General features: G+C 40.2%; 1 protein-coding gene across 1 annotated transcript in view; it reads right to left on the bottom strand.

Moving 5' to 3' along the window:
- Positions 1-725: 725 nt before the first annotated feature.
- Positions 726-27124, bottom strand: part of LOC134529457 (uncharacterized) — a 62591-nt gene continuing 36192 nt past the window's right edge. Inside the window, exons 3-6 of the mRNA XM_063363581.1 lie at positions 12854-13012; positions 10218-10317; positions 4716-4816; positions 726-1968 (exon numbers count right to left, since the gene is read on the bottom strand). Coding sequence (XP_063219651.1) covers positions 1670-1968; positions 4716-4816; positions 10218-10317; positions 12854-13012 — 659 coding nt within the window. The 3' untranslated portion in view covers positions 726-1669. The remainder of the gene's footprint in view (positions 1969-4715; positions 4817-10217; positions 10318-12853; positions 13013-27124) is intronic.

Raw genomic sequence — 27124 nt, 5'->3', positions numbered from 1 at the left:
TGACATTAACTATTCAAACACAGAATGACATAAGGGAAGATAATGGGCATACATATGGAAATATAATGGTCATGTATATGAGAAGATAATGGTCAGACACATAATCATTCACACACATAATTAAACAAATCAACTAACACACAGAATCATACATTTAAGATACTTAACTCAGATGATGTGCAGGAAAATGTCTTACCCAACACCAAGATGTAGTCAAAATTTTATCTTTGCGCCATGGACTCGGTAGCAATGCTAGGAGGAACAGGTTAGCAAAGAGCAATGAAAATGTTACACTGTAAGCACATGAAAACCGAATTGTGCCTCTGACCCGGTCAACTCTAGGGGTACAGGTTAGCAAAAAGAAATAAAAATTATATGGTCTACAGTGAACACAATCATTAAGTCAGTAAGGAGCATAAATATATATGTATAAATGATTACGTTGCTATAAGATCTGTTTTTGTGAATTTTAACACCTCTCTTGCAGTTGTTTAGTCACAAATATTTTCAACAGATATTAAATTAGTGTAACATCCATTGAAAGAATAATATATGCAAGAAAGGGTTTCGTGTTAAATTAAAAAAAAAAAAGTATTGCCTAATAGCGATGAAAATAAAATGAAAAATGAATAAATCAAAATAGCGTGTGAAATTGAGCCTTAAATTCTTTATGGAAAATATTTTTGATTAACGATTTCACATGGTACTGGATATAAAAACCAATATTTTGTTGTTTGTACTCAAAACTACTTTATTTACAGTAATAGTTTTTAATTTAAGTGTACATCAAATGGGCGGCACATTCCAGCTAATCAGAATTTTTTTTAACAGGATTCTGGTAATATTGCTGTCAAAAACTGCATAAACCCCCATTAAAACTCACCTGTCTCACATCTATTGTCATTGACAACATAGTGGAACAGAATGAAAACATTTTTATTGTTGGGATTAGTTGGAATGCACTGTAATTGGTTGTTCAATATTTAAAACTGTTTACTACATCATTCACTTTGAAAAATAAATTATTAAAAAAAAACATAATTCGTATCTAGGAATTTTAAAACCATCTTACACACATATAATGGATTTTCAGGGTAAATAAATACTTCTTTCTGAAAATATCCTTTACATGTAAAGATATTTTGCCTGAGTGGCATAGTAAAAATTAAAATCTCAGCACAATTTTTTTTTTTCAGCCTTTATAAACCTACAATGCATCATATCACTGTAGTACACCACAGTCTTACAACTGTGCCAAATTGTAAATGAGCCTTGTTTGATCATAGAATTTTTTGTTGTGGAATCTTCTCTCCGTAATATAATCTTAGTGCATTTGTAACCAGTAATATCACTTGTCCACGTCTGCCCGACGATGACCCTGTGCTGCGAGGAGGAGGCTGCGAAGGCTCATGTGCGCATGGCCGGCGCGCGGCAGGACGAGGGACCCCCACCTAGACGTCCTGGACCGAGGCCCCGGCATGGGTGGTCGCCGGCGGCGGAGCGACCTGCTGCACGCCGATGGCGGCAGAGGGCAGCAGCACCGTGGTGCCTGCTGCGCCACTGGGGTAGCTGCTGAGGATGACCCTGTGCTTGAGACTTGAGCACCACCTCGTGGGTCTGCAGAAGGAGGCTGCGAAGGCCGGCGCGCGGCAGGACGAGGGACCCCCACCTAGACGTCCTGGACCGAGGTCCCGGCAGGGGTGGTCGCCGGCGGCGGAGCGACCTGCTGCACGCCGATGGCAGCAGAGGGCAGCAGCACCGTGGTCCCTGCCGCGCCACTGGGGTAGCTGCTGAGGATGACCTTGTGCTTGAGCGCCTCCTCGTAGGGCGGCGGGGAGGCCGCAGAGGCGGCGAGCGAGCTGCTGGGCAGGAAGAGGCCCATGCAGGGCGTGGGGTGCAGTGGGAAGGACGAGCTGGGCGACAGCACTGGCGACGACCTGGTCTCCACGCCGTTCAGCGAGCTGAACACTGCAACATGTGCAATCATATGTGGCGATCCCACTCCCCCGAAATATGTGCCTCATTTGGTTTTGTCTTAGTTTCTCTTAGATAGTTTTCCAAGCCAAATAAATTAACAAGTGTTTTTTTATTTCTAAATATCGTTGGGAATAGTTAATAAAAGTTTAATTAATCTACTAGAAATCATTTCACCTAGGATAGCAGACAATTATTTAAATATTCAATCAAAAAATTCTGTCGAGATTTTGAAGGCGAGGACAGAAGAGCCTCAGAACTGATGACAACACTCCTTTATATATTAATGATAGAATTAAGAGAAGCCCTGCTGAAGGACCAGGCAATATGACATTTGCTAGAGTGAAAGGAAGCCGGGCATTGAACAAATCGGGAAAATGCCTTTCTACTGATTGTCACTATGAAAGCATACAAGCAGATTAAGTATCTCCCTCCCCTAAGGATGGTGTCTCATACACAATTTAGAAGAACCACGTTGGAAAACTGAAACGCCTAAAACTGAATCTTAAGAGAAGAAAATTTACCCGATGCTTTAAAGGAGCTTCATAATACCCCAGATGGTGGAAAATTTGGTAGACATTGCGAAATTGGCTGTGTGATGTCTGTACAACGATCAAGGGGCCAATAATCAATGGTAAAGGGTCGATTCTACAAGTATAACATCGGGGATCAATTTGAGATAACTGTGGGTATTTTGCGCCTACTGACAGATACAGATGATGAGAATATGTACCTGTTGATCAACAAGATTTTTAAAAGGCCAGAGGTTTTTCCAATATCAAACTAAAAGAAAATCACTGTAACTGATGCACTGGTAGGGTTGAACATGTATTTCCGAATTTGGGATGCCTTCCTCATTACAATCTGACCCAGGGATGAATTTTTAGGATCCAGTTTTTAAGGAAGTGAAAAAAAAATCTTTGGGGCGATAAAGACTACGACTACAGTATTGCACTCCATAATCAGATTGGATAATTGCAAGAACGCACCAATGTTTGAGAGGAATAACAAAAAATAATTATTCTTGTAAACATATTAGTCAATAATTCAACAGAGGTGACACCCTCCAAAATGGTAGGACCATACAAGGCACTGAAAACCATTATGTATTTTTAATTGGGTATTTTATTAGGACGTTCATCCTTATAAACTGACAGGTGTAAAAGAAACCCGAGAATACTTAACTTATTTTGAAAAAAAAAAAACTCATCTGTTTAAGGGATAGTGTTACGGCCATCCATCGTAACTTGTCTTCTGGCTGTGGCACAGTGTGGTGGGGAGTTGGAAAATAGATCTCTCACTCCATCAGCACATTGTGATTTGGAATCACAGCCGACAGTTTGTGGTTTTCAATGCAGAGTGCTATCCTTTGGAGCGTAAAGCTATTATGTAATTATTGAGATATTGCAGAAGCCTCTCAAAGGTGTGACGTAAGTCAGGATTGCTATGCCATGACTGACTTTATGCAACCTTTTTGGATAGCCTGGCCGAGATTATTATTCAAATTGCGACCAATGCCTGGCCTGATTATTTCTGGTTCAGGCGACAGATTGAGTTCCATCGCGGTGAGAAGAGTCGATTTCTGAGTTCCGATGTAAAGTGGTTGCGTCCATTTAGCTGGCATTGGGTCAGTGAGTGTGTTTGGACTCTGGAGCTCGTAGCATGAGCGGTGTGCTTAAGACATAGATGAATACAACTTAACCAGATTAAATTCTTGAGTAAAATTGTAAATAACAATTGTGCATGTAGTTTAATTTGTAATGTAATGATTTAAGATGATTTGAATACTATAGTTTTTTCTAAATTATACATACATCCTTTACATAATACGTTTTATATATTTGTAACAATAACACAGTTAAGGACAAAAATATGTCTATAGAACTCTGTCGTTAAGGAATTAATTTGACTAGGTGAAGACTGACATAGCCTATATGCGAGACTCAGAGCTTCAAAAAACCCTGTAATCATGTTCAATATTTTCGTATTATTCTTTAATGTGATTTAGCTGAACTTGATTGGGTTTTGCTCAAACCCTCTCCTCACTATCTTATCCCCAAGCGTGTAGATCAATAATCAACAGTCTTGTGGCATCCAGGCTCGAAAATATCTGGCGCGCAGTACCTAAGTACAAGTTGAGTCTGAATTCGACCGACAAACTTTGGATTCAGGCTCATCTCGACAAAATATGTAAGTTGGCAACATCTATACAAGTTATGGCCTAAAATGCTTTCCAAGGCTGGCATATGTCTTTAAAGTTGGAGCTGAACAAAAGTTTTCTTGTAAATAATAAAGAAAGTATTTAATATGGCACACTAAAAGCCTGGATCACGTTTAATTTAATTAAGTTCTATAGCCACAGCGATATTTTTAACTGTAGCAAAATTATTTCATTAAAATAATTGAGGGCATCATTTGCCACAAAAATATGTGAAAAATAAAAGTTACACTCCCATTATTTTAATGAAAAAATTTACAACAGCGACGAAATTTTCGGTGGTCGTAGAAAATCATCCAATTAAGTATAATTCAAACGCCCAGTGATCCATCTAAAATACTTTTTCTGTCGTTTACAGTAAAACTGTTATTCAGCCCCAACTTCAAAGACATATACTAGCCTTGGGAAGCACTTTAGATCGTAAGTAGTTGCATGTTTTCAACTTATTTCGTCGAGATGAAGCTGCATCCGGACCCACCGTGTGCATACAGGACCTAGTGGAACTACGCCGCTCTGCACCCACCCCTGTAGGATGCAACCCAAGTGGCCGGCTGCTGGTGCATCGGGTCGTCCGCCTCCCGCGACAGGTCCGCCCGTCGCCTCCTGCGTCTCCACAGCTTCCCGCTGCAACACGTCCGTACACACTCGCTTCACTCGCCTCAGCGGCGTCCTCGGACGTCACCTCGCTTCTTCGGTAGAAGCACTGCGCCCGCCGACGTTATCTAGCTATCTGTCGGACACAGTTAAATTTATATCAATTCTGTGTGAAATAAATGAAGAAACACCGAAACGAAAATGTGAACTTATAAATTATATGTTAATAATAAATTGCTTTGACAACACAATAGACAAATTTGAGGTAGATTTTTTTTTCAATTGATCATAATTTGTATAGATTAGGAAAATAATTTCCATGAAATCTCTAGAATTTATGCTTACAGATATTGTAGCTATTCTTACTGAATATATAAAAGGTTAAAACCAAAATCTTTATAATTTAAACAATAGTTCAATTTTTCTCGTATTTAAGTAGTACCCATTTTCTTTTTTCGAGGATACATGGTAGTGTAGAATAGTTCCTCCGGGGACAGGGACCAGGGTGCGATGCCAGTGCTGGGATTCAGTCTGTGGATCCCGACGTCACGGCGGCCATTTTGGACTCAAAACTGACACATAAATTACTCAAAAATGACTCAAAATGACTCAAAATTCCTAAAACGTTCCCGATTTCGCGGGAAAAATGGCTGTTTTGAGGGAAAATTTCCGTTTTAGTCCTCAAAAATGCCATCTTCGAAATACCGAAAGACAGCTTAAATTCCTTAGCGAGAAGTAGCTCTAAGCCGCACCTTGACAGTTATGGCCACCGTCTTGGATTATGACGTCACCGTTTAAAATTTCGTTTAGCCCGCCATCTTGAAATTCCGTAATTATAATGCTAGAAATTTGGAAAAAAATTAAAATTCGTAATTTTTTAAAATTAATCTAACATTAATAAATATGAATATTAGGTACATCCTTGGTTCAAACCTGGTGAGGTCTAAAAATAATTACGATAGATCCTTCCCCCCCACGGAAGCCACTGACCGACTGACTTCCCACCACTAATGCTAAGGTATATAGCTATATATCGCCAGCTAGTAAAATTTCATGTCCGCCATCTTTTTTCTTCTTTTGGAGGCCATCATATTGTTTAGTCTGCTAGTGTGCGCTACCACCATGTTAACTTAAATGTTGTCCACTAGAGTGCAATATTAATTTTTTCTTACCGAGACGCCCACCATCTTGAAATTTAGACACCATATTGGAAATATGTAATTATTCAGCTAGAAATACGGGAAAGATTACAGAATTCATTTTAAAAATCCAAACATCTAGCATAATAATTACGGAATTTCAAGATGGCGGGCGTAACGAAAAGTGCAATGATCTAGTATCCAAGATGTCTGTAACGAAATGTGCCATGATAATGTCATACACATTCAAGATGGCGGACATAACTAAATGTGCAATGTTTCTTGAATCCAAGATGGCTATCTTAACAAAATGTGCAACAGTGTTTAAAATATTTTTATTACGATTTTATAAATTAATTTTTCTATGAATTTAAAATTTTTTCCAGATTTTATAGCATAAAAATTACGGATTTTCAAGATATCGGGCGTAACGGAAATGGCAACGGTGACGTCATAATCCAAGATGGTGGCCATAACAACCTAATTGTCCAGGTGCGGCTTAGAGCGGGTAGTCACTAAGGAATTTAAACAGTTTTGAGGTATTTCGAAGCCGTTGGATATTTTGAGGACTAAAACGGGAAATTTTCTCTCAAAACGGGAATTTTTTCCGCGAAATCGGGATTTTGTTTAGGCATTTTGAGTCATTTTGAGTCGTTTTGAGTAATATTTTAGTAATTTTTAGCCTTTTTGAGTCATTTTTGTGTCATTTTTGAGTCCAAAATGGTTGCCGCGATGTCGGGTTCCACAGACTGAATCCCGGAACCTGCACCGCACCCTGAACCCTGTTCCAGGAGGAACTAATCTACACCACTCATATATTTTTGTAATTTTAATTTTTAGTATGATCATAAATGTTTTATTTCTTTTTGTACACCAGTTAATTGCCATTTTCTAAACATAATTTTCCATAAAATAATATATAAATAATTTTTGGAAATTTTACTATACAGACTATGTCTATATAAAAATACCCCACGTATTTTATATTTCCTGTAAAATATACTGTAACTGTACAAATGATAAAAAAATAACTTAAATAACCAATAAAAATATCATTTTAATGATTCATGGAAACTAAAGAAGCGATTGGAAGCGTGATTTCAATTGCCATTTTTTATTCACAGCTAGTCTTGTCAGCAGGACAAAATTTGCTAGTGGTGTAAGGCGTATTGCATACTTTAATAACTGCGTGGTTGATAGTTTAGGGCCCTGCCTTGGATGTAGATGTTCATACGAATGAGCAAATCATTATTGAAGCTGCAAACCGGTGGTAAAGTAACTTTGAAAAGATTCTTTTTGTGGTTATTTATCAAGTCTTGAGGGGAAAGTTGCGAAGGAAAGGTGTGATATAGATTTGAAGAAAAAAACCTAAGATTTGTTTTAGAGAAGATTGTAAGAAAACTTATAATGACTAATTGAATTTTGAATACTTTGTTCTTATGAAAAAATTGCTTGAATATATAATTTATAGGTAGCTTTGAGCTACATATACACGGAATTATAAGGGGTAGTTGATATCCTCAATTTTGAATTTTTTAATAATTGAATCAAACTTACAGTGAAAAAGTTGACAATCATTATTTTTGGCTCAAAAAAGAACACTAGGTAGAAATGAGAACATTTTGAAATCAACGTTTGAATGTAGTATTAGTCTGTTGTTTGTGTAGTAGTCAGTAATTTCTTATAGGCGAAACTGTTGAGGAGAGTCAATACTTAATTCTTTAGAACTATTTTTCTACAGAAACTAGCGAATGAAACTCATATTTTGCCCATTAATCTAAATGAAGGAGAGGGTAACAGTGTAACCACATCCTCTAAGCCTGCATTACCCATCGAATCCCGTTCAACTGTTTTGGTGGAAAATAACTGTCCCGTTCGGCAACTCTCATCTGTCGAACGGTAGTGGAAAACTACTTGTGTGGTACACTCGGCTAAAAAATAAACCACAACCTCGAATACGCTTGACCGTATACATTGCCATACATGGTTATACAAACAAAGCAGCGATATGCAATAAAAAAAACACTGCAGGTTTTTAAGTAAAAGTCAGGATTTTGGAAAATAAATGATTCATTATTAATTATTCATATCAAAACTACTTTCAACAGTGGATTGATGTTCCAATTATTCGTTTTTGTACACGAAGTGAAATTTAAACAATTTAATCATTGGTCTTTTTGCTTTCCTCGTCTTGCTTCACAGAAATCCGGGCAGCATGTCGGTTCAAAACAAGCATATCGCACACAATCATACATTTAAATTAATTAATTTTATTTATTTAAATTTAACTTTTGTGTAGCTAATCATGTCAAAATTATTCTTTTATTTTAATTGATCAGAGTACTACACTGTAATCTACGTTTATATTTATGATAGCAGAAAGGACAGCTAAATTTAGTTTTATTGATATGTTTGGAATTTTAAGAAAAAAATTTCTAAAATGGAACAGAAAAGTTAGTAATACCTTGGATAGAGCACGACGATGTTGAGTCGCCGTATAACTAATTAAATTTAAAGCTACAAATAAGCTGGATATTATATAGTCCAAGGATCATTCACAATCACAAAAGAACTGGTAAAAATGATGTGATATTCAATACGATATACACGATATTAGTACGAAACTTTTCTACTAGATTTAAGGTTCGTGAGTGTATTTGCTACATCGAAATGGTTCGACGGAAATTTCGAGAAGTCACTCGTGCTGAGAGAAGATAGTCTACATTCTATTCCGTATTCAAAATTGATGTCCTGCGGAGATCCTGCACTGATTATTCGACTATGATAGTTGTAAGTTGACAATGGACGATTGATAATGTCAACTTTGACATAATTAAGGTATTAGTCTCATTGTACATTTTGGTATTATTTGTAATTTGTTAGTTGTAGGAATGCTACTACCAATCTGAATTTGTTTAACCTAAAAATCGTTTTATGTGTTGACAATATTACTGGTTTCACCAAGGCATTTAATTAATTTTAAATTTTTTTATGATTTATTATAATTAATTAGCTAGCCAGCAGACCTGTAGCCTATAACAACTATCTGTTATTATAATAGCATTCTCATATAGTTTTCCTGCGATACTTATTTTGATGAAAATATTTAATTAAGTTGTATGACTTGACTCTATGACATCTTACTAACGTCCAAGAATTTTGTAAGTAATATTAGAAATTCAGTTTGGTCAGTAATTAAATCTAAATTATCATCACTGTTGAAAAAACACAAATTTTCACAGAATGAGTTTTTGGCAAAGGTATTAATGCACACCTACAGTTTAATTTAAGTAAAACCATTGATAGATTAAGCAGTATTTATATGATTTTAGCCTGGTAGTCGTAAAGTATATTGTTAGAAATTTTTGAACGCGAACATAATAAAAGAGTAATAAAATTTATAAAATATACAAGTGATAATATTTTGGTTGTATTTAAACGACTCTGTCCAGAACAACTATAGAATATTTAACTTTACTAAGTCGGGCAGTGTTATCACAATAATAACCAGTTTAAATCACACACTGACGCAAAAGCTATACAAAGATCACTCCCCGCACAGAACATTTGCTGAGATTTATCACAGGCGGTACCTTCGCAGCTGCACTCATCACGAAATTGAAATTTGAAAGATGGAAAATCTATGGAAAATGCTAAAATAAATGAAGAATATAATGAAGAAAGTAAGGCGAGACCTTACGGCAAAATAACTTGTAGTAAGGGAAACAGGAACACCCCGGGGAAACCCACCGACGTCGGCAACATTCATGGAGTTTCGCACAATTCTAAAAATCTGGGAGTTTTATTTTATCTCTCTTCCCCCCCCCCCCCCACAAGAGTTGATATTTTATGGCATTTTTTTATAAGTTGTTCAATCATTTTTATACGTTCCAAATCTCAAAAGCTCATACGAAATTAAAAAAAAAATTATTTTTCGTGAGACCGTTTAAAACATTCCAAATGTGTACCCATGTTTTAACTCGGGACTCGAACCCGGGATGCGTCGCCTTGAACACCGGCGCGCAACAAAATAGGCCCCGAAGGTCGACTCGTGACGAGAACCCGTGCACATTTCTTAAAAAAAAAACAGAGGTTTTGATTCTCACCATGCGTTTTCTTGTAGTCTGTTGAAATCTTTCCCTGTCTGCATACGTATATGTCAAGTTTGGACAGTTTGTTATCATTAACTGATGGCTCAGAAACCTTACAAGTCTTATATTGGAAAAAGTAGTACTATATATTACGCAAAAAAGAAACTAACAAAACTTAAAAGTATAATTTTGTAGCCTTACCAGTTACAGAACAACTTTATTCCAAGGTAGACCATAGCGCCTATTGTCATTATTATTATTCCAGGAATGATGACGTCTCTCACCGGGTCGAACTTGCCACCTGGAAACAAATTCGACGTTAATTGTAAGTCGTACATTTATATTTTGTTCGTGAAAATTCCAAGCAGTAAGTGAACTGAATAATCCTAATGAATTGAAAAGTATCAGTTTATGAATTTCACAAAAAATCACTTTGTTACGCCTCAGAAGTTCAAGAAGTCACTCCCCAAACATGTGTTCTCTTGAGAAAAATACACCCATTAATTTTTAGAAAAAAGTATCATAACGTCGTTTGACTAACAGCCATGCTTTATATATTTTTGTAAAGTACTAAAAATCAGCAAACCATTGGCGATAATTACAAAATTTCAAGACAATTATGAATGTGGATATTTTAAAAGTTATTTCTGCATGTATTTTGTTCACAAAAATTGTGGGAGATAATTCTAACAACACGTATGTTTGAGGACGGTAGAATCGTCAGGGTCAAAATACCTGAACGCATGCATACACATTCGCCACAGTTGAGTTTATTTATGGAATATATTTGCGTGGGCGTGGGTAAAATCAATACTTTGATAAAATATACTTATATATGCACATTACAGAATCATGGTAAGTATGTATGGAAATTTAAGAAAATTAAGAGGTAATTGCCTTTTTTGATTTTATTTATTTATAGCGAGAAGAATATTAAAAAAAAAAATTATCAAAACATTTATGGTAAATTAAAAAATCTAACATCAAAACTTCAGTTATATTAAAAAATAAAATGATTATTGCTAGTAAAAATTTATTTTTTATTTATTTGGACATTATCATGTTTATTAGGTTGCAATATTTTGGCTTATAATATAAACTTTTATGTAGAGCAATAATATAAAAGGTTATCATTAAGAACGTTGCTGCATTATCTTAATGACAAACTAAGTTTAATTATACTAAAAAAAATAAAACAGTAATATTATCCATGGATATGCTAGTCTATGGAGTTGAAGTCACTCTGGTTAGCAATTCGTTAGCAAAACAAACCATAGATGTATAGAGGCTCATGCTAAACGTTTGCTTTAATTTATTGAAAGGAACTCGCTAGGAAGAATATTAAAAATTCCTCCATTAAGTAGGTGTTAAACAAAAATGTTGAAAACACATCAGAAGGAATTGCTTAAATTCACTAAACAGTATGGGAAAGGGTGTGAGTTGGGGGGGGGGGGGGGGAGGGTTGATAATTTTGACTTCAATTATCAACATGGTAATGAATGCACACACACCCACTCCCTAACTTAGGCTCCCTTCATTAACGTATATTGGCAGCTGTGGTGATAGTAGCTATTTACAGTGTAGTCATAATAACCACCCCTGCTTCTTAAATTCCCTGTTTTTTTATAGTCGTCAGAGGCGGTATTACAAACAAACGGCCTCAATTCCATCCCGTAAACCAATCAGTCAACATCAGATTCACTGAATTAGCCCCAACAGACTCCTCCGCGAACATCAAGCAAGCACAACTGCGGCAGTGAGACCTGAGGGAGTGGCAGTGTTGGCAACCCTGCGTGCGCGCGGCGGGTCGCAGCGCTGCGGACAGAACACGGTGGTGTCGGGAAACTATCAGCGATCCGGTTCACAACACGAAGCGTGTCAAATACGCTCCACCGCGAGTAAAAAGTCTCTCTTTGAAAACTCGACGAGATTAAAAGGGGTCTTAAAACTCCATGGACTTAGCAGTGGCTCAAATTTAAGGCAAAATTTTTTTGATATTTTGCAAGCAACCACTCGCAGCGGAAGATGAAGTGAGTTGATTACTAGGGAGCGGAAAAAATCACGTATTCTTTTAGTGATAGGATAAAATCGAAATGCGTATACCTCTTGGGTTGCTGCTTCTGCTGTTGGCACACAGTTTATAGGGAGCATGCTTGGCCTACGAGAAACCCTCAACTAAAGAATTACCGAATTACAGGCTACCAAGTAGAGACGTCTCACCAGTAGGCAACCAATAAGCAGATGCCATTTGCTCGAGTATATGCTGTGGAACGTTCTATAAACGATTCATGAAATGAGGATTTTTGATTTAGTAAAATTCTTTGGACATACGCCATTGTAGTTTTGCACTGTTTGTCATGAAAAAAATTTCAAGAATGCAAAATAAGAAATAAAAATGAAGATCTAAACACACACATAACAAGCATAAATCAGCTGCTGTTAAACTTTAATTATTAGATAGCATAGAAAATTCCGTGGAGCGAATTCAGTTATGAAAAAAAATAGAGGCAAAAACACAAGTGGGCTAACAATGACGAGACAGTATCAATAAGAACAGGAAAAAACCCAGATAGATGACAACTTGTACAACACCCAATTATGAAAATAAACTGTTATTATAGACCACACAACGGTCGCGAAATTTTGGGAATTGAGGTTTGTTCCCGTTCTGAAACACAGACTGATGACTTATTTTGCATTCTTGAATTTTTCCCCATGACAAACTGCAATGGCACACGTTCAAAGAATTGTGTTGAATGATAATAGTGGAGTCCACCGTGGAGGCAATGACTCTATCCAGTCCCTGCCGACTGCGTGCTGGTAGGGAAGTAGCTCACCGTAATGCACGTCCTCCAACATATAGCACTTCTTGGAGACGATGTCCCAGAGCAGCCCTCGCCTGCAGCGGCACACGCTCGTCTGCATCATGCAGAAGAGGTTCTCGTCCTTGACCATGCAGTCGTAGTCTTTCCTGCACTTCTCGCCGTACGCGTCCGCTGGAAACAACGCCGGACCTTCCTCGTCACACACCGATCGTCAGGCTGAGAGACACACATCCCTGGCCTCTCATTCGAACGTTTCCCTCCATTTATAATGTCACCAACTGTTTAATCAGAATGTATGGAAGATTTTACATTAAGATTTTACAGTATACATAATATTAAGGCTTAGTTTCACCCAACACATCCTGTAGTGCATTTTAAGGCGCGCCCCCACCCCCACCAATTTATCAGGAAACTCTCGATGCACAGAGCTTCAAAAAAAAACCCAGGGGTCTGATAAATGCCTAACATATCAGAGTACCTAGTAGTATGTTTTGGTTCCTTCTGGCGCAGGCGCCAGGCGGTGGTGCCGGCGCCATGGAGCCTGCCGATTGATCTGACGTCAAGGCGGCCATCTTGTATTTGTGACGTCACGGCGGCCATATTGGATGACCGTGACCTTGACCTTTGACCTTGACCTTGACCCCGGCGGCCATATTGGAACCGCCATCTTTTAATCTAGTGCCCACTCACTCATGATGAAATTTTATTCACGGCCACCATATCGATTATTTTTCTGTTCCGCTGGAGGCCGCCATCTTGGATACCATCGCCTTTGTTTCTGTTGTTTGTCCTAGAGAGCGCCAGCGTCGCTCTTTATTTTTTTGTTCTGCTGGAGGCCGCCATCTTGGATACCGTTGACTTTGTTTCTGCTGTTTGTTCCTAGAGAGCGCCAGCGTCGCTCTGTCTCATCACATAAGGTCGATGTTCCATTACCTACCAGAGCTATTATGGTCCTTATCGTCATATTAAATTTAATTTATTATGCAAAATATATTGGAAGGGCTGTGAATCGAACCATCGCAGCTCTGATCTCTAGGTTGGAAAACATACGCCTTTAACCGCACGGCCATCGAGACATTTACCAGACTGAGAGTTAAATAAGGTATATATAAAATTAACATTCATATTCGGACTTGTAATTTTTTTTAATTTTAAGTAATGTTCGAGACAGAACCGCGATCCTGTATTAAGTCACAACTGTTGCAACTAGCGTTACGGCCGCCATCTTTAAAATTCGTAATTTTAATGCTAGTAAATACGAAAAAAATCAAAAAAAAAAAAAAATATTAAAAATTGCATACTAAAATGTTTAGTTACTTAATTGTTTTCGGTCCTCAGTTCGATTACCGGCGAAAGTAAACCTGTAATTTATTAATGTATTAAAAAAATTCTCCAATAAAAAGTAATGGAAATGTCTTACGCCACTCTCGTCGTTTAGAATTGTCACCACTGTAACAATTATCGTTACAGACGCCATCTTGTAAATCTTTATTATCCGATTTTAATGAAAAAATGTTCAAAATTCATCAAAAAATTTACTTATTAGAATACTGATTGATTAGATCGATTCCCATACTTGATTCGAAACCGGTAAGAGCAAAAACTAAAAAAAAAAAAAACAGATCCTTCCTCCACGGAAGATACCTAGACTGACCTCACACCAACAATACCAAGGTATATATATATCGTCAACTGGTATGACGTCATGTCCGCCACCTTGTCTTCGACCGCTGGAGGCCGCCATCTTATTTTCATCTGCTAGAGTGTGCTAGCGCCATGTTAGTATAATTTTCTGTTCACCATACCTTTGTATTCAAATGTTGGCATTGAACTTTGACCTTGACCTTGGATCTTGATCTTGAAATTTGACCTTGACCTTGAACTTCGACCATTAACTTTTGCTCTAGACCTTTGAAATTGGAACTTGACCTTGAACTTTGTCCTTGACCCTGAAATTTAACAATGACCTTGACATCCATCTTAGATACGTCATTTTGTGTTCATTACTCGCTACCTTGAGCTACCACCTGCTAGAGGACATTGCCACCATCATGTTTTCATCTGCTGAAGGACACCATCTTGTGTGTACTCGTCTTATAAAGTACATTACCATCATGCTAGTTTTATTCTAACCTGCTAGAGTGCAGTAATCATTTATTGTTATTGTGACACCCGCCATATTATCATTTGGGTACCATCTTGGTAATTTATAATTATTTAGCTAGAAATTCGGGAAAAATTACAAAATTCGTTAAATAAATTCATAATCAATATACTGATTGATTCGATCGATTCATGTCCTTGGTTCGATCCCTGGTCAATGCAAAACATTTAATTTTATATAAAAATAATAAATTCAATAGATGATGTTCAAAATCCTAAAAGACGATTAAAATCAACGACTACCATATTCTATAAGCCATTATGATTGCCATCTTGGATATTTGTATTTATTGACTTATAAATAAATTCGGGAAAAATTCCAAACTTCACCGAAAAAATAACTCATTAATTTACATATTGAATCGATGGATTCATGTCATCGGTTTGCTTCTTCACCAGTGATATATGTAACTAAATATTAAAAAAAATTTATATTTTGGTTTTCATTACCTTTCATGAAGTTTATCATTCATTCACTCTACGAAAAACTCAAGCTATATACGACAATGTTCGACGAAATAATTGCGTTGCCGATAAGCCTAACATGAAAATATAGTTTTTCGATACTTAGAATAACCTCTAAACCGTTCATGTACAAAGCCAAACGTCTTCGGACCGCGAGACCGGGTCATAAACAATGTCAGACGTATAGGTTAGTCATTTCCGGACCTCATAACCTTCTTCGTCGTTAGCTAATTACAGTCAATTAGACCATCGTGAAAATTTTTATACATACTAAAGGACCAAGTGACCTCGAAAAATATTTTAGCAACACCAAGAGGTTTTGAATTAGTAAATATTCAGTCACTACAGATTTTACTACGCACAATCAACAAAAAGGAAGCATCTTCAACAAAAAGATACCACATTTGGAAGCACAACCAAAAAGGCAGTACATTTTGGAAGCACAATCAAAAAGGCAGCACATTTTGGAAGCACAATCGAAAAGACAGCACATTTGGAAGCACAATCAACAAAAAGGCAACACATTTTGGAAGCACCATCAACAAAAAGGAAGCAAATTTTGGAAGGACAATCAAAAAGGCAGCACATTTAGAAGCACCATCAACAAAAAGACAGCACATTTTGGAAGCACCATCAACAAAAAGGAAGCACATTTTGGAAGTACCATCAACAAAAAGGCAGCACATTTTGGAAGCACAATAAAAAAGGCAGCACATTTTGGAAGCACAATCAAAAAAGGAAGCACATTTTGGAAGCACAATCAAAAAGCCAGCACATTTTGGATGCACCTTCAACAAAAAGGCAGCACATTTTGGAAGCACCATCAACAAAAAGGCAGCTGTGTTACGAGAACTAAGTCTTAGTTAGAAATCAGAATACAAGAAATAAAAACATTAAATTTTTACTTTCAATACTTAATTTATTTCTCAACATTATAGAAATGCAAGTAAAACAAGCCATTATTGTATGTAGCCAGCTTTCCTCAGTTCTTTGAGTATAAAGGATATTTCTTTAATGCACGAATAGTTTCCTGCACAAAGCGAGCCATGTGCTCCCGATTATTCTTGACAATACGTTTGATCCTGAATATTCTTTTCAACATGTTTATGGTTTTCTCCGTGTGCTTCTGATTATTTCTGTGGTTTCTCAAGTGCTTCTGTCTGTTCTAAGAAACAGCTCTCTGCATGAAGGATTTTTTACTTAATGTGCCATGACATTTTATTTAGAGTTAAATTTAATTAGTTAATTTCTGCTACTAAATCAGCAACTGCAATTTTTTCCCAGGTAGAATTAAAAAAAAAACAACCATTACTCAGTCAAATAATAAACCATGAGACATATGTGAATCACTAACATACAAGACGAACTTCCTTTTCCATGGTGTCTAGCGAAGCCATCCTTATTTTGCGATCGTTAGTGTGCGTCCCGCATCCCACATAAAAGAACTAAATAAATTATGACTCAACACAAAACGTGGCGATATCTCATGCTAATAATCGAGACTACTTGTAACAAGTTCTTTTGTATGAGGTAACATAATTCTCGCTGATGAAATATTAAAAAAATTATATTTAAGTAATGGATCTAATTTAAAACACTCAGTTTGCATCTGGCATTAGTCTCAGTAACTAATATGAATCCTGCTTCGGTGTCTGTCACTGTATCGAAAGGACACAGGTGTAAGTTTTGCAGCAAAGAATTTATCTTGAGAAAGAATGGAAGACAACACGAGAAGAATTACTGTGTTAAATATCCACTACGCAATATGATAAGCTGTGTTCGATGTAGCAAGTCGTTACGCGGAGAGAGAGCTTAAAATAACATGACAGAACTTGTAACGCCAAGCCTGCGTAGAAGCTAGAGGACAACGATGGATCTACTAGACTAAGGAAGAGTGATCTGCATTTCGACAATAATTTTCTTTGTCTTGAGAGAGATTATGTTCGTGGCTCTTCCGATCTCGACAAAGAACTTAAATTGAAGGACATTGGTGATTTATGGAAGAATGAAGACAATGGAAAAATCCTTAACGTGAAAAGTGAGAATTGTGCCGGAAATTAGGCATTTCGTCACCTTTTTTTAATTTTTTTTCTATAATTTTAAAATTTTTCGGGGTTTCTATTTTTTTTAAATTTATCTGGTTGTTAATGGGGGTGATTTACTTTTTGGTTAGGCCGGTGTACGCCACCGATTTAAACTTTGTGCCAGTGGACCGAAGCCCCTTCCCAGGGGGCCAATCTGATATTTTGCTGTCTAATGTGGACATGGTCAGCCCGGTTGAAATTTCTCTCGCCTGCAGTCACGTCCCGAGTTTGTAATTTTAATTCCCTGCATGACCAAAACTGCTTTGAGCAGCTCCTGGGCTGCAAGCTGCTACCTTGTAGAGGCCTGCTGAGAAAAGCATGTCTCGTCACGAAGCAGTCTCCAGTGGAGCTGCGTTCCCACCTTAGTGGCTATTTCTGCCCCCCCCTTCCTCTCTCTCCTCTTCACTTTAGTTCTGAGAAATTAAGCTAAGAGCAGTGACCGGACGGGACGATGACCTGATGCAAAAACCTTCTCCCGGGTCCGACAGACACATCCCTGACATCTAGCGGCAAAAAAAGTAACCGCGGGCCTGGTCGCCAGCGTGCAGAGCTTACCCTCATGACACCTGGTGGCAAGTCTGCTCACCACCTCAAGTAGTTCCCCCTTACGCCGCTAGAAGGCAGCGTCGCGGTGCCATAAGGCACTATGCTTTCCTCTCGCGGCCCGGAGAAGTCGATTGTTCTTTGTTTTCGTTTCGGTCCGGTAGAGAGCGCGCATGTCGTGTTGTTGCCACGACCGCCTCGGACTCCTTCGGAAATTTTCGGCTTAGAACCGAACCTACCCCCTCCTTTGACCCGGGGCCTTACCGCCCGATTTAATTAGGGGTTTTGGCCGATTGCGGAAGACTCAGCCCTCTGGCCTCGGCTACTGACCTCGTCTCATCTACGTCCTCTGCGCTAAGAGGCTTTTTGCGGGAACGGTGATTTTCGCGTGCACGAGAATGTAGTCAGTTTGCTTAAGGGATGTGATCCCGTTTGTACAGTAGCCAGGCAGAGGTAGTTTTTAGAAAAGTTATGCGTAGTTAAATTTTTATTTCTTCTTATTTAATTCTAAAAATTCCGGTTTCTCGGTCCGCGGCATCCTGATGTCGGCGCGAGACACCTAGTGAGCTCCGAACTCTACACCCTGGTTGGTGAGTAATTTTTTTTCTTTCCCCCCCCCCCCCCATTCCCGTTTGTTGGCCTTTTGCGCCGACGGTATAGGACTGTCTGGAAGCAAGTCTAATTCGTTTTGGATTTGATTTGGGTTTCAGACAGGGTCGAAGTGCTGGAGAGAGAAATTGCTCCCAGCTCGTGGTCCTGCACCTCCACTGCGGGTCACGTTAGAAGAGAGGTTTCCGCGACCCGACGTTATTTTTTGAAGACCCGGGTGGTAATGTGAAATCAACATCCCCCCCCCCCCCACCTTCTAGCTACGAACTACATTAATCGAATGAATAGCCTACCAGCGAACAGTGCTTTCCTCAAGAATATGTAGAGTCAATAAAACTAATCATCGATGTAATAATTGGACAAATCAAATTTGGTGCGATTTTTAAATTTTGATTATGTAATAATATTTTGATAAGGTGTAATGTGTATTGTTTTAAATTATTCTGGGGCGCCCCCTTTAACTTGTTAATTACTAAGATTTTTATTGTCAGTTTTGAATAATACGAACACAAAATTCCATAATAATAAACTAGGAACCTATAGACCAAGCTACTTGTGTAGTGTTAATTTATTTATTATATACCTTCTTCCCGTAAACGATCCACCAGCTCCCCAGTTGCTTGTGTCAGGGAGTTCCAAATTATCTTGTTCTCCACCTAGTGCCACCTCTGGTCAATAACTTAATTGTCTTATTTTTCTTACCCAGCAAGGTTTCCAAGGCTCTTTTTAATTAATTTAAAATAATTTAATTTTGATGCACGAGGGGCGTTACAATTGGTAGCAGAGCATGGTTTGGTCTATAGGCATACCCAAATCGAGTAGGCATACCTAATATATATATATATATATATATATATATATATATATATATATATATAGAAAAAAAAATAATTAAATTTTGTGATAGCAAATTTGTAATAATAACATTGTGAACTGATCGCTGGTACACCCGGTAGTTATATTGTTTTTCTATTTTAAAGTTATGATTGAGTTTTAAAGGCCCGTGTGGACTTAGTCTGCGCGCGGCGCAAGAAGTCGCGGCGTGCGGTCCGCTAGCAGGCCGGCAGCGAGACGTGTCTTTTCACTCGGCCCAGCTGGCGTCCCCCCCCCCCCCCATCTCCCCGCTTGAGCCAGCGACACGCCCGTTATCTGAGGGCGACGACACGGCCCTGTTCCTCCCGCACACCCCTCTCCCTTGTCCATCGTGGGAGACGACCTTGCGAGCGGCAGGTCAGTCCCCCTGTTGAGTATACAGGTTGGCAAGTCAAACTGACAGGGGAAGCTCGCGCAGTTGTCTGAGTAGTACGGCGACTCTTTACGCAAATAAGTTTGGGCACATACCCCCCCACCTTGAAAGTGTGACTTACTCCCCGCGCATTGGGGCTAGTTGGTAGTTTATATTAATATAGGAAGCCTTAGGAGGTATTTAAAATTAAGATAGTTTTTAAGGGAGGAGTATTTATGGTGTACGTTTGAATCGTACATGTGTGTTAAAATTTTGTTTTAATTAGCAGTAATTTAAGTCCGAGCAGTATGTTTAAGCCGGAGTTATTGCTGTCAGACGAGCTGACCTATGAGTTACAGCTACGCAATTTGCCCTCCAGTGGCAATGTCCAAGTCCTCAGGAAGAGGCTCAGGGCCACCCTTCATGATGGTGTGCCCACTAGTGTATCGAATTTGGATTTAGATGTAACTGAAGAATTCAACCTTGCTTGCGCCAAGTTTTATGATATATCGGCTTTCGTAAGCTATCTAGATGTGGAGGAAAATTTACCCAATGTCGAGCGACATATAGTCAGGCTAAAACATGTTACCCGACGTTTGCAAAACCTGAAACAGCTTTCGGCAGACCTTCTCCATGGAATTTATATAAAAGAGGTAGAACGATGTTTGCAACAGACAGCAGGTTTCCATTCAAAATTGGCGGCGAGAGCAGCCGTTTTGGAAGACACACGACGCAGTCAGCATTATGTGGCTGGGGCACAGGCTTTAGGCATCGATTGTCCCGCCTTCCCGGAAGGGGACGCTCCTAGCTTGCCCCTGGGAGTAGAGCAACCCGACACGCGACAATCAGAAGTACGGGCGACGGTAAACAGACAGGAGACGGAAACGAGCAGATTACCAGACGCAGCCCCTGACTCACAGCCACTAACGTCGCTTCCAAACCAACCGATACACGTATCTACCACTCATTCAGAGCCGCTTGTGCAGTCGACGACAGCGGCGACAAACATTACAACGAGTCATGTGACAACCCACCCCGTCACTAGCGTGACATTTTCACAGGGATTACCAACAATGGCACACCACATGACGCAACCATACCCACCAAACATGTTTTTCCCGTATCCGATCGCTCAGGGCTATTTTAATCCTTATGCTCAATTTTAGCCACAGTTTCCTTCATGGCAAACCACCCCACTTCCGAGTGCTGGTATTCTGCAGCCGCCACTCACTACGCCCCAGCTCACTCCACCACAAATCAGCCCCTCGGGTGCGACTCGGGAACAGACTCAGTCGCACCCGGTGTCACACCAGCCTTCACCTCAGCCGGCAGGAGCCGCGGCTCAGCCCCACGACTCAGTATTGCGGAGCACGACAGCCCCAGAAACTGGCTACAGTTTCTACGGAAAAATCACCCATCCTGTAGAAAGGTTACTCAAGGATTTGCCAGAGGCGTCGGGTCTGGACGCACACAAACTAATTGATTTCCTTCGAGTCTTATTAAAGCTGCGACAAAAGGGAGGGATTCCCGACAAACAAATTTTTGAAATTGTTTACCCATACACCCAAGCTCCCTTAAGTGAGCGGATCATGGCAGCCATTGAGAATGACCTCACTTTCGATGAGTTTCATGAAGACGTGTTAAATTTTTGTATACCGAGTAGGCTACTCACAAACATTCGGTTGGAGTGGTTTAACCGCCTGCAGCAGCGTAATGAAGCCTTGCCAAATTACGTGGCGGACATACGCGAAGCCAACCAGGTACTCAGGCTAAAGGTTTCCGAGAGAGAGGTCGTGAGTACGATTCTAGACGGTTTGAACCCAACGGAGCGCTCGCGCTCAGTGTTCCAGGCACGCCCCCAAAATTATGCTGAGTTAGATAAACTTTGCGTACACGCCACAAACATAGAATACGCTGATTTTCAGCGAAATAAACAAGCCACATTCGCTAGTCAACAAGGTAGCAGCGCGGGAACGGAGCGCAGTAATTCGCAGTATAAGAATGCAGCACAGAAACATCAGGGCAATACATTTTTCTCTTCAAGACCACAAGGGAGATATCAACAAAATGCACATTGCAATTTCTGTAAAAGAGACGGACATTCCCTGTCCCAGTGTTACCACAAAAACAACAAACAAAATGGCGACACTCCAAAAAACGCATAACGCGGTGGCCTGAACAACCTTATTCAGGACCACCGAAAAATTCAAGTGTTAAAAATTTTTCTTATAAGTGGGAAGTTCAACTTGCGCCAAGTAATGGCAGTACACAAGAAAAAATAACTACACAAAAACAATAATCCTAACAACAAGGAGTCCAGGAATAAAAGTAACAAGCGAGGTCACAAACATCAACAAAGAAAGCACAATAGCAGGAGAAATAACAAAAATAAGGGAAATGGTAATTCAACGCACACGTATTCCTGTAAAACGTGTGTTGATCCTACAAATAAGGGCAAGAGAAAATGCCACCAAATTTTTGGCAATATTCCTACAGTAATTCCGTATGCAGTAACAACGATTGGCGAACACACTGTACCGGGACTAATTGATACAGGATCAGCGCGCAGCCTGATTTCGGGGCAGTTATTTAACAAGTTAAAACAGAGCAAATTAATTCTAAAGACTGAGACCACTAAGTTACAATGTTTCACAGCTTCAGAGCAGCCATTAAATATTACGTTAGCAGTTGTGATCAAGGTGAAGATTGATTTATATTCATGGAATTTCCCATTTTGGGTGTCTGATCAACTTGCCACAGACCTAATCTACGGGTCTGATTTCATCGCCAAGACAGGTCTAATCATTAATCTTCAGGCGAAGAATTTCGTTTTCAAATTCAACATGGGTAATCCTATTCCTTGTGGGACCCCTGAACAAATAGTTTCAGTTCCGGCCGAGCCAACGGCAGCCATCTTGGATCAGGGTAACACCACTTCACACGAGCACCTTAATACACAGCAGCGGGCCGCCATTGATAAATTATGCAGTAGTTTTCCAGATGTCTTGAGTAGTAAACTAGGTCGCACAAATTTAGTCGAGTACCAAATTGAGTTAGCGGATAAAATACCAGTGAGATCTCACCCTTATCAATTTTTAGGCCCTAAGATGCAGACGATGCGCAATCATGTTCAGGAGCTTTTAGAAAAAGGGGTAATCGAACCCTCGACCTCCGCCTACAGTTCCCCAGCTTTCCTGGTGCCTAAGGGCAAGGATCAACAACGATGTGTAATTGATTACAGAAAAGTTAATGAGAAAATAGTCATACAAAACATACCTTTGCCAGACCTAAACACTGCTTTTCATTGGTTCAGTAAGGCCAAATATTTTAGTGTGTTTGATCTAAATTCTGCCTACCACCAAATTCCCCTTACTGCGGATTCAAAACCCATCACAGCCTTCTGTGTCCCTTGGAACTTGTACCAATACACAGTAGTACCTTTCGGACTTGCCACGGGAGCCCAAGTACTAACTCGACTCCTGGATCAGATACTAGGAGATCTAAAATTCAAAACAGTGTACAACTACCTAAACGATGTCGTCGTATATTCAGAAACATTCGAAGAACACATCAAACATTTAGAGGAAGTGCTAAGTAGATTTCGTAAAGCAGGGCTAACTGTCAACACAAAAAAGGTTAAGTTTGCAGTCCAAGAACTGTCTTTTCTAGGACACCTGGTTTCTAGCAAGGGAGTCACCATTGATCCTTCATGTACACAAGCCATTCGTGATTTTCCGCCTCCCACAAACCCTAAGGGTATTTCACGTTTTATTGGGATGGCAAATTTTTACTCAAAATATATTCCTAATTTCGCTGAGCACGCAGCACCACTAAATACCTTGCGCAAGAAAAACACACCTTTCACATGGGGTCCGGAACAAGAAAAAGCCTTTAATTTTCTGAAACAGGCGATTTCTTCCCCGCCTGTACTCCGCATGGCAGATTTCACCAAACCTTTCATTTTACAGACTGATGCGTCCAGTGTGGCTATTGGCGCAGTACTGTCACAGGAAGTCGAAGGCTGCAGACAGCCTATTGCGTTTGCATCGCGGACACTTACCCACGCCGAGAGGAAAGCCTCCTCGATCTACGAATTAGAATGCCTCGCCGTGGTTTTTGGCATTGACAAATTCCGCCAATTTATAGAACACAGGGAATTCCTGTTGGAGACAGATAATCAGGCATTAGCCTGGCTTTTGGCACACCCGAAACAATTAGGGAAACTCGGGCGATGGATTGCAAAAATTTCCTCTTTAAAGTTCAAAATCCAACACATTCGGGGCACACAGAACATAGTAGCGGACACACTGTCGCGCATGTTCGAAAATCCAACTCAGGCTCCGCCCGAAGGAACACCACTCTTATGTCAAGCCCTATTGACAGAGTTTCCGTTGGCATTTCAGGATTTACAGAGCCAGCAGGAAGCTGACCCACACATTTCCAGTATTATTAAACTTTTTAGTTCAGGAACGGCGCCAAAATACTTTAGGATGTCTAAGGGGCTGTTGCAAAAACGCATCCCCCAATCAAAAACATACAAAATCGTGCTCCCGCAAAATCTACGTAATATGATATTCCATTATTATCACACCTCGCCGGTGGGCGCACACCTCGGTATATATAAGACCATTCAGGCTATCCGACGTCATTTCGTGTGGGACGGCATGCACAAGGACATCACCGAGCAGGTGAAACTATGCAAAATCTGTGCGCTGAGTAAGCCAGCGCAGAACACTCGTTTCGGTTATTTAACTTCAGATGTGGCCGAGCGCCCCATGCAAAAGATGTTTATCGACTTTGTCGGGCCTTTCCCGCGCTCAAAGACAGGAAACACTATGCTGCTGGTGTGTATCGACGCCTTCACAAAATTTGTCTGGCTCATCCCCATGTGAAAAGCCACCGCAGAAAACACTGTATCTGCGCTACGTAATCAGATCTTCAAGACGTCGGGAGTCCCGTCTATAGTAGTGTCAGATAATGCAACCCAGTTCACGGCTAGGATTTTTAAGAACATGTGCTTCTCACATGGCATTCTGCACGTCACAACCTCGCCTTATTATCCACAGCCCTCGCATGCTGAGAGATTCAACCGCAATCTCCGGTCTGCTTTAATAGCTTACCATGCGCAGGAGCAGGATAAATGGGATTCGAATTTGGTGTGGCTGCAAATGGCCTTTAATTATGCACATCATGAAGGACACAAAAGTACTCCTTTCGAACTCATGTTCACTTACCGACCAAATACCCCTCTTTCAAATCTTTAGTCTTTGAATGACCTATTGCCCGATGATCCGAGAGACATCAGGGAGATTTGGAGAAGAGCTCGTAAAAATCTTAATCTGGCTCATGAGAGTAGAAAAAAGAAATACAACGAAAACAGATCTCCTAACCCTTATAGGGTAGGCGATTTTGTGCTTTGTAAGGCACACCCACTCAGCAAGGCAGTGGATAAGTTTTCCGCCAAGCTGGCGTACCGCTGGAGAGGTCCTTTTCAAATACAGCGATTTTTAACGCCAGTGACGGTTAGCCTAGCTGACCCCAGTTCAGGAGAATTCGTGACCAGAGCGCACATCTCCCATCTAAAGAAAACACATGCTGACTTAAAGTAGATGTGTTTAATTTCTTTACCCTAACATAGGAAACTCTCTAATATTAGGCATGCCAGAAATCCTCGAGGTCTTAAAAATCCATGGTACTAGAAATAAGAATGCTAGCTTTACGTTGTATTAGTTTTAAGTGGCCACTTAGTTAATAAGCTCTTAGTTAATAAGTTTGTTTAAGGGTTATCGATATGATGTGCCTGAGAGGCGGACGCGTCTCAAAGGTGTTAGAATATAAGTAGTAGGATACAGGCGAACCTGGTACTAGTTTTACTGAGCAGTGTAAGTGTTGTTATTTTTTCCCTATATGCTCCGCATTCAAGCGAGGGAGTATGTGCCGGAAATTAGGCATTTCGTCACCTTTTTTTAATTTTTTTTCTATAATTTTAAAATTTTTCGGGGTTTCTATTTTTTTTAAATTTATCTGGTTGTTAATGGGGGTGATTTACTTTTTGGTTAGGCTGGTGTACGCCACCGATTTAAACTTTGTGCCAGTGGACCGAAGCCCCTTCCCAGGGGGCCAATCTGATATTTTGCTGTCTAATGTGGACATGGTCAGCCCGGTTGAAATTTCTCTCGCCTGCAGTCACGTCCCGAGTTGGTAATTTTAATTCCCTGCATGACCAAAACTGCTTTGAGCAGCTCCTGGGCTGCAAGCTGCTACCTTGTAGAGGCCTGCTGAGAAAAGCATGTCTCGTCACGAAGCAGTCTCCAGTGGAGCTGCGTTCCCACCTTAGTGGCTATTTCTGCCCCCCCTTCCTCTCTCTCCTCTTCACTTTAGTTCTGAGAAATTAAGCTAAGAGCAGTGACCGGACGGGACGATGACCTGATGCAAAAACCTTCTCCCGGGTCCGACAGACACATCCCTGACATCTAGCGGCAAAAAAAGTAACCGCGGGCCTGGTCGCCAGCGTGCAGAGCTTACCCTCATGACACCTGGTGTCAAGTCTGCTCACCACCTCAAGTAGTTCCCCCTTACGCCGCTAGAAGGCAGCGTCGCGGTGCCATAAGGCACTATGCTTTCCTCTCGCGGCCCGGAGAAGTCGATTGTTCTTTGTTTTCGTTTCGGTCCGGTAGAGAGCGCGCATGTCGTGTTGTTGCCACGACCGCCTCGGACTCCTTCGGAAATTTTCGGCTTAGAACCGAACCTACCCCCTCCTTTGACCCGGGGCCTTACCGCCCGATTTAATTAGGGGTTTTGGCCGATTGCGGACGACTCAGCCCTCTGGCCTCGGCTACTGACCTCGTCTCATCTACGTCCTCTGCGCTAAGAGGCTTTTTGAGGGAACGGTGATTTTCGCGTGCACGAGAATGTAGTCAGTTTGCTTAAGGGATGTGATCCCGTTTGTACAGTAGCCAGGCAGAGGTAGTTTTTAGAAAAGTTATGCGTAGTTAAATTTTTATTTCTTCTTATTTAATTCTAAAAATTCCGGTTTCTCGGTCCGCGGCATCCTGATGTCGGCGCGAGACACCTATTGAGCTCCGAACTCTACACCCTGGTTGGAGAGTAATTTTTTTTCTTTCCCCCCCCCCCCCCCCCCCATTCCCGTTTGTTGGCCTTTTGCGCCGACGGTATAGGACTGTCTGGAAGCAA

The sequence above is a fragment of the Bacillus rossius genome, chromosome 1 (genome assembly GCF_032445375.1).
Source record: "Bacillus rossius redtenbacheri isolate Brsri chromosome 1, Brsri_v3, whole genome shotgun sequence".
NCBI lineage: Eukaryota > Metazoa > Arthropoda > Insecta > Phasmatodea > Bacillidae > Bacillus > Bacillus rossius.
This window is presented reverse-complemented; position numbering and strand designations above follow the sequence as displayed.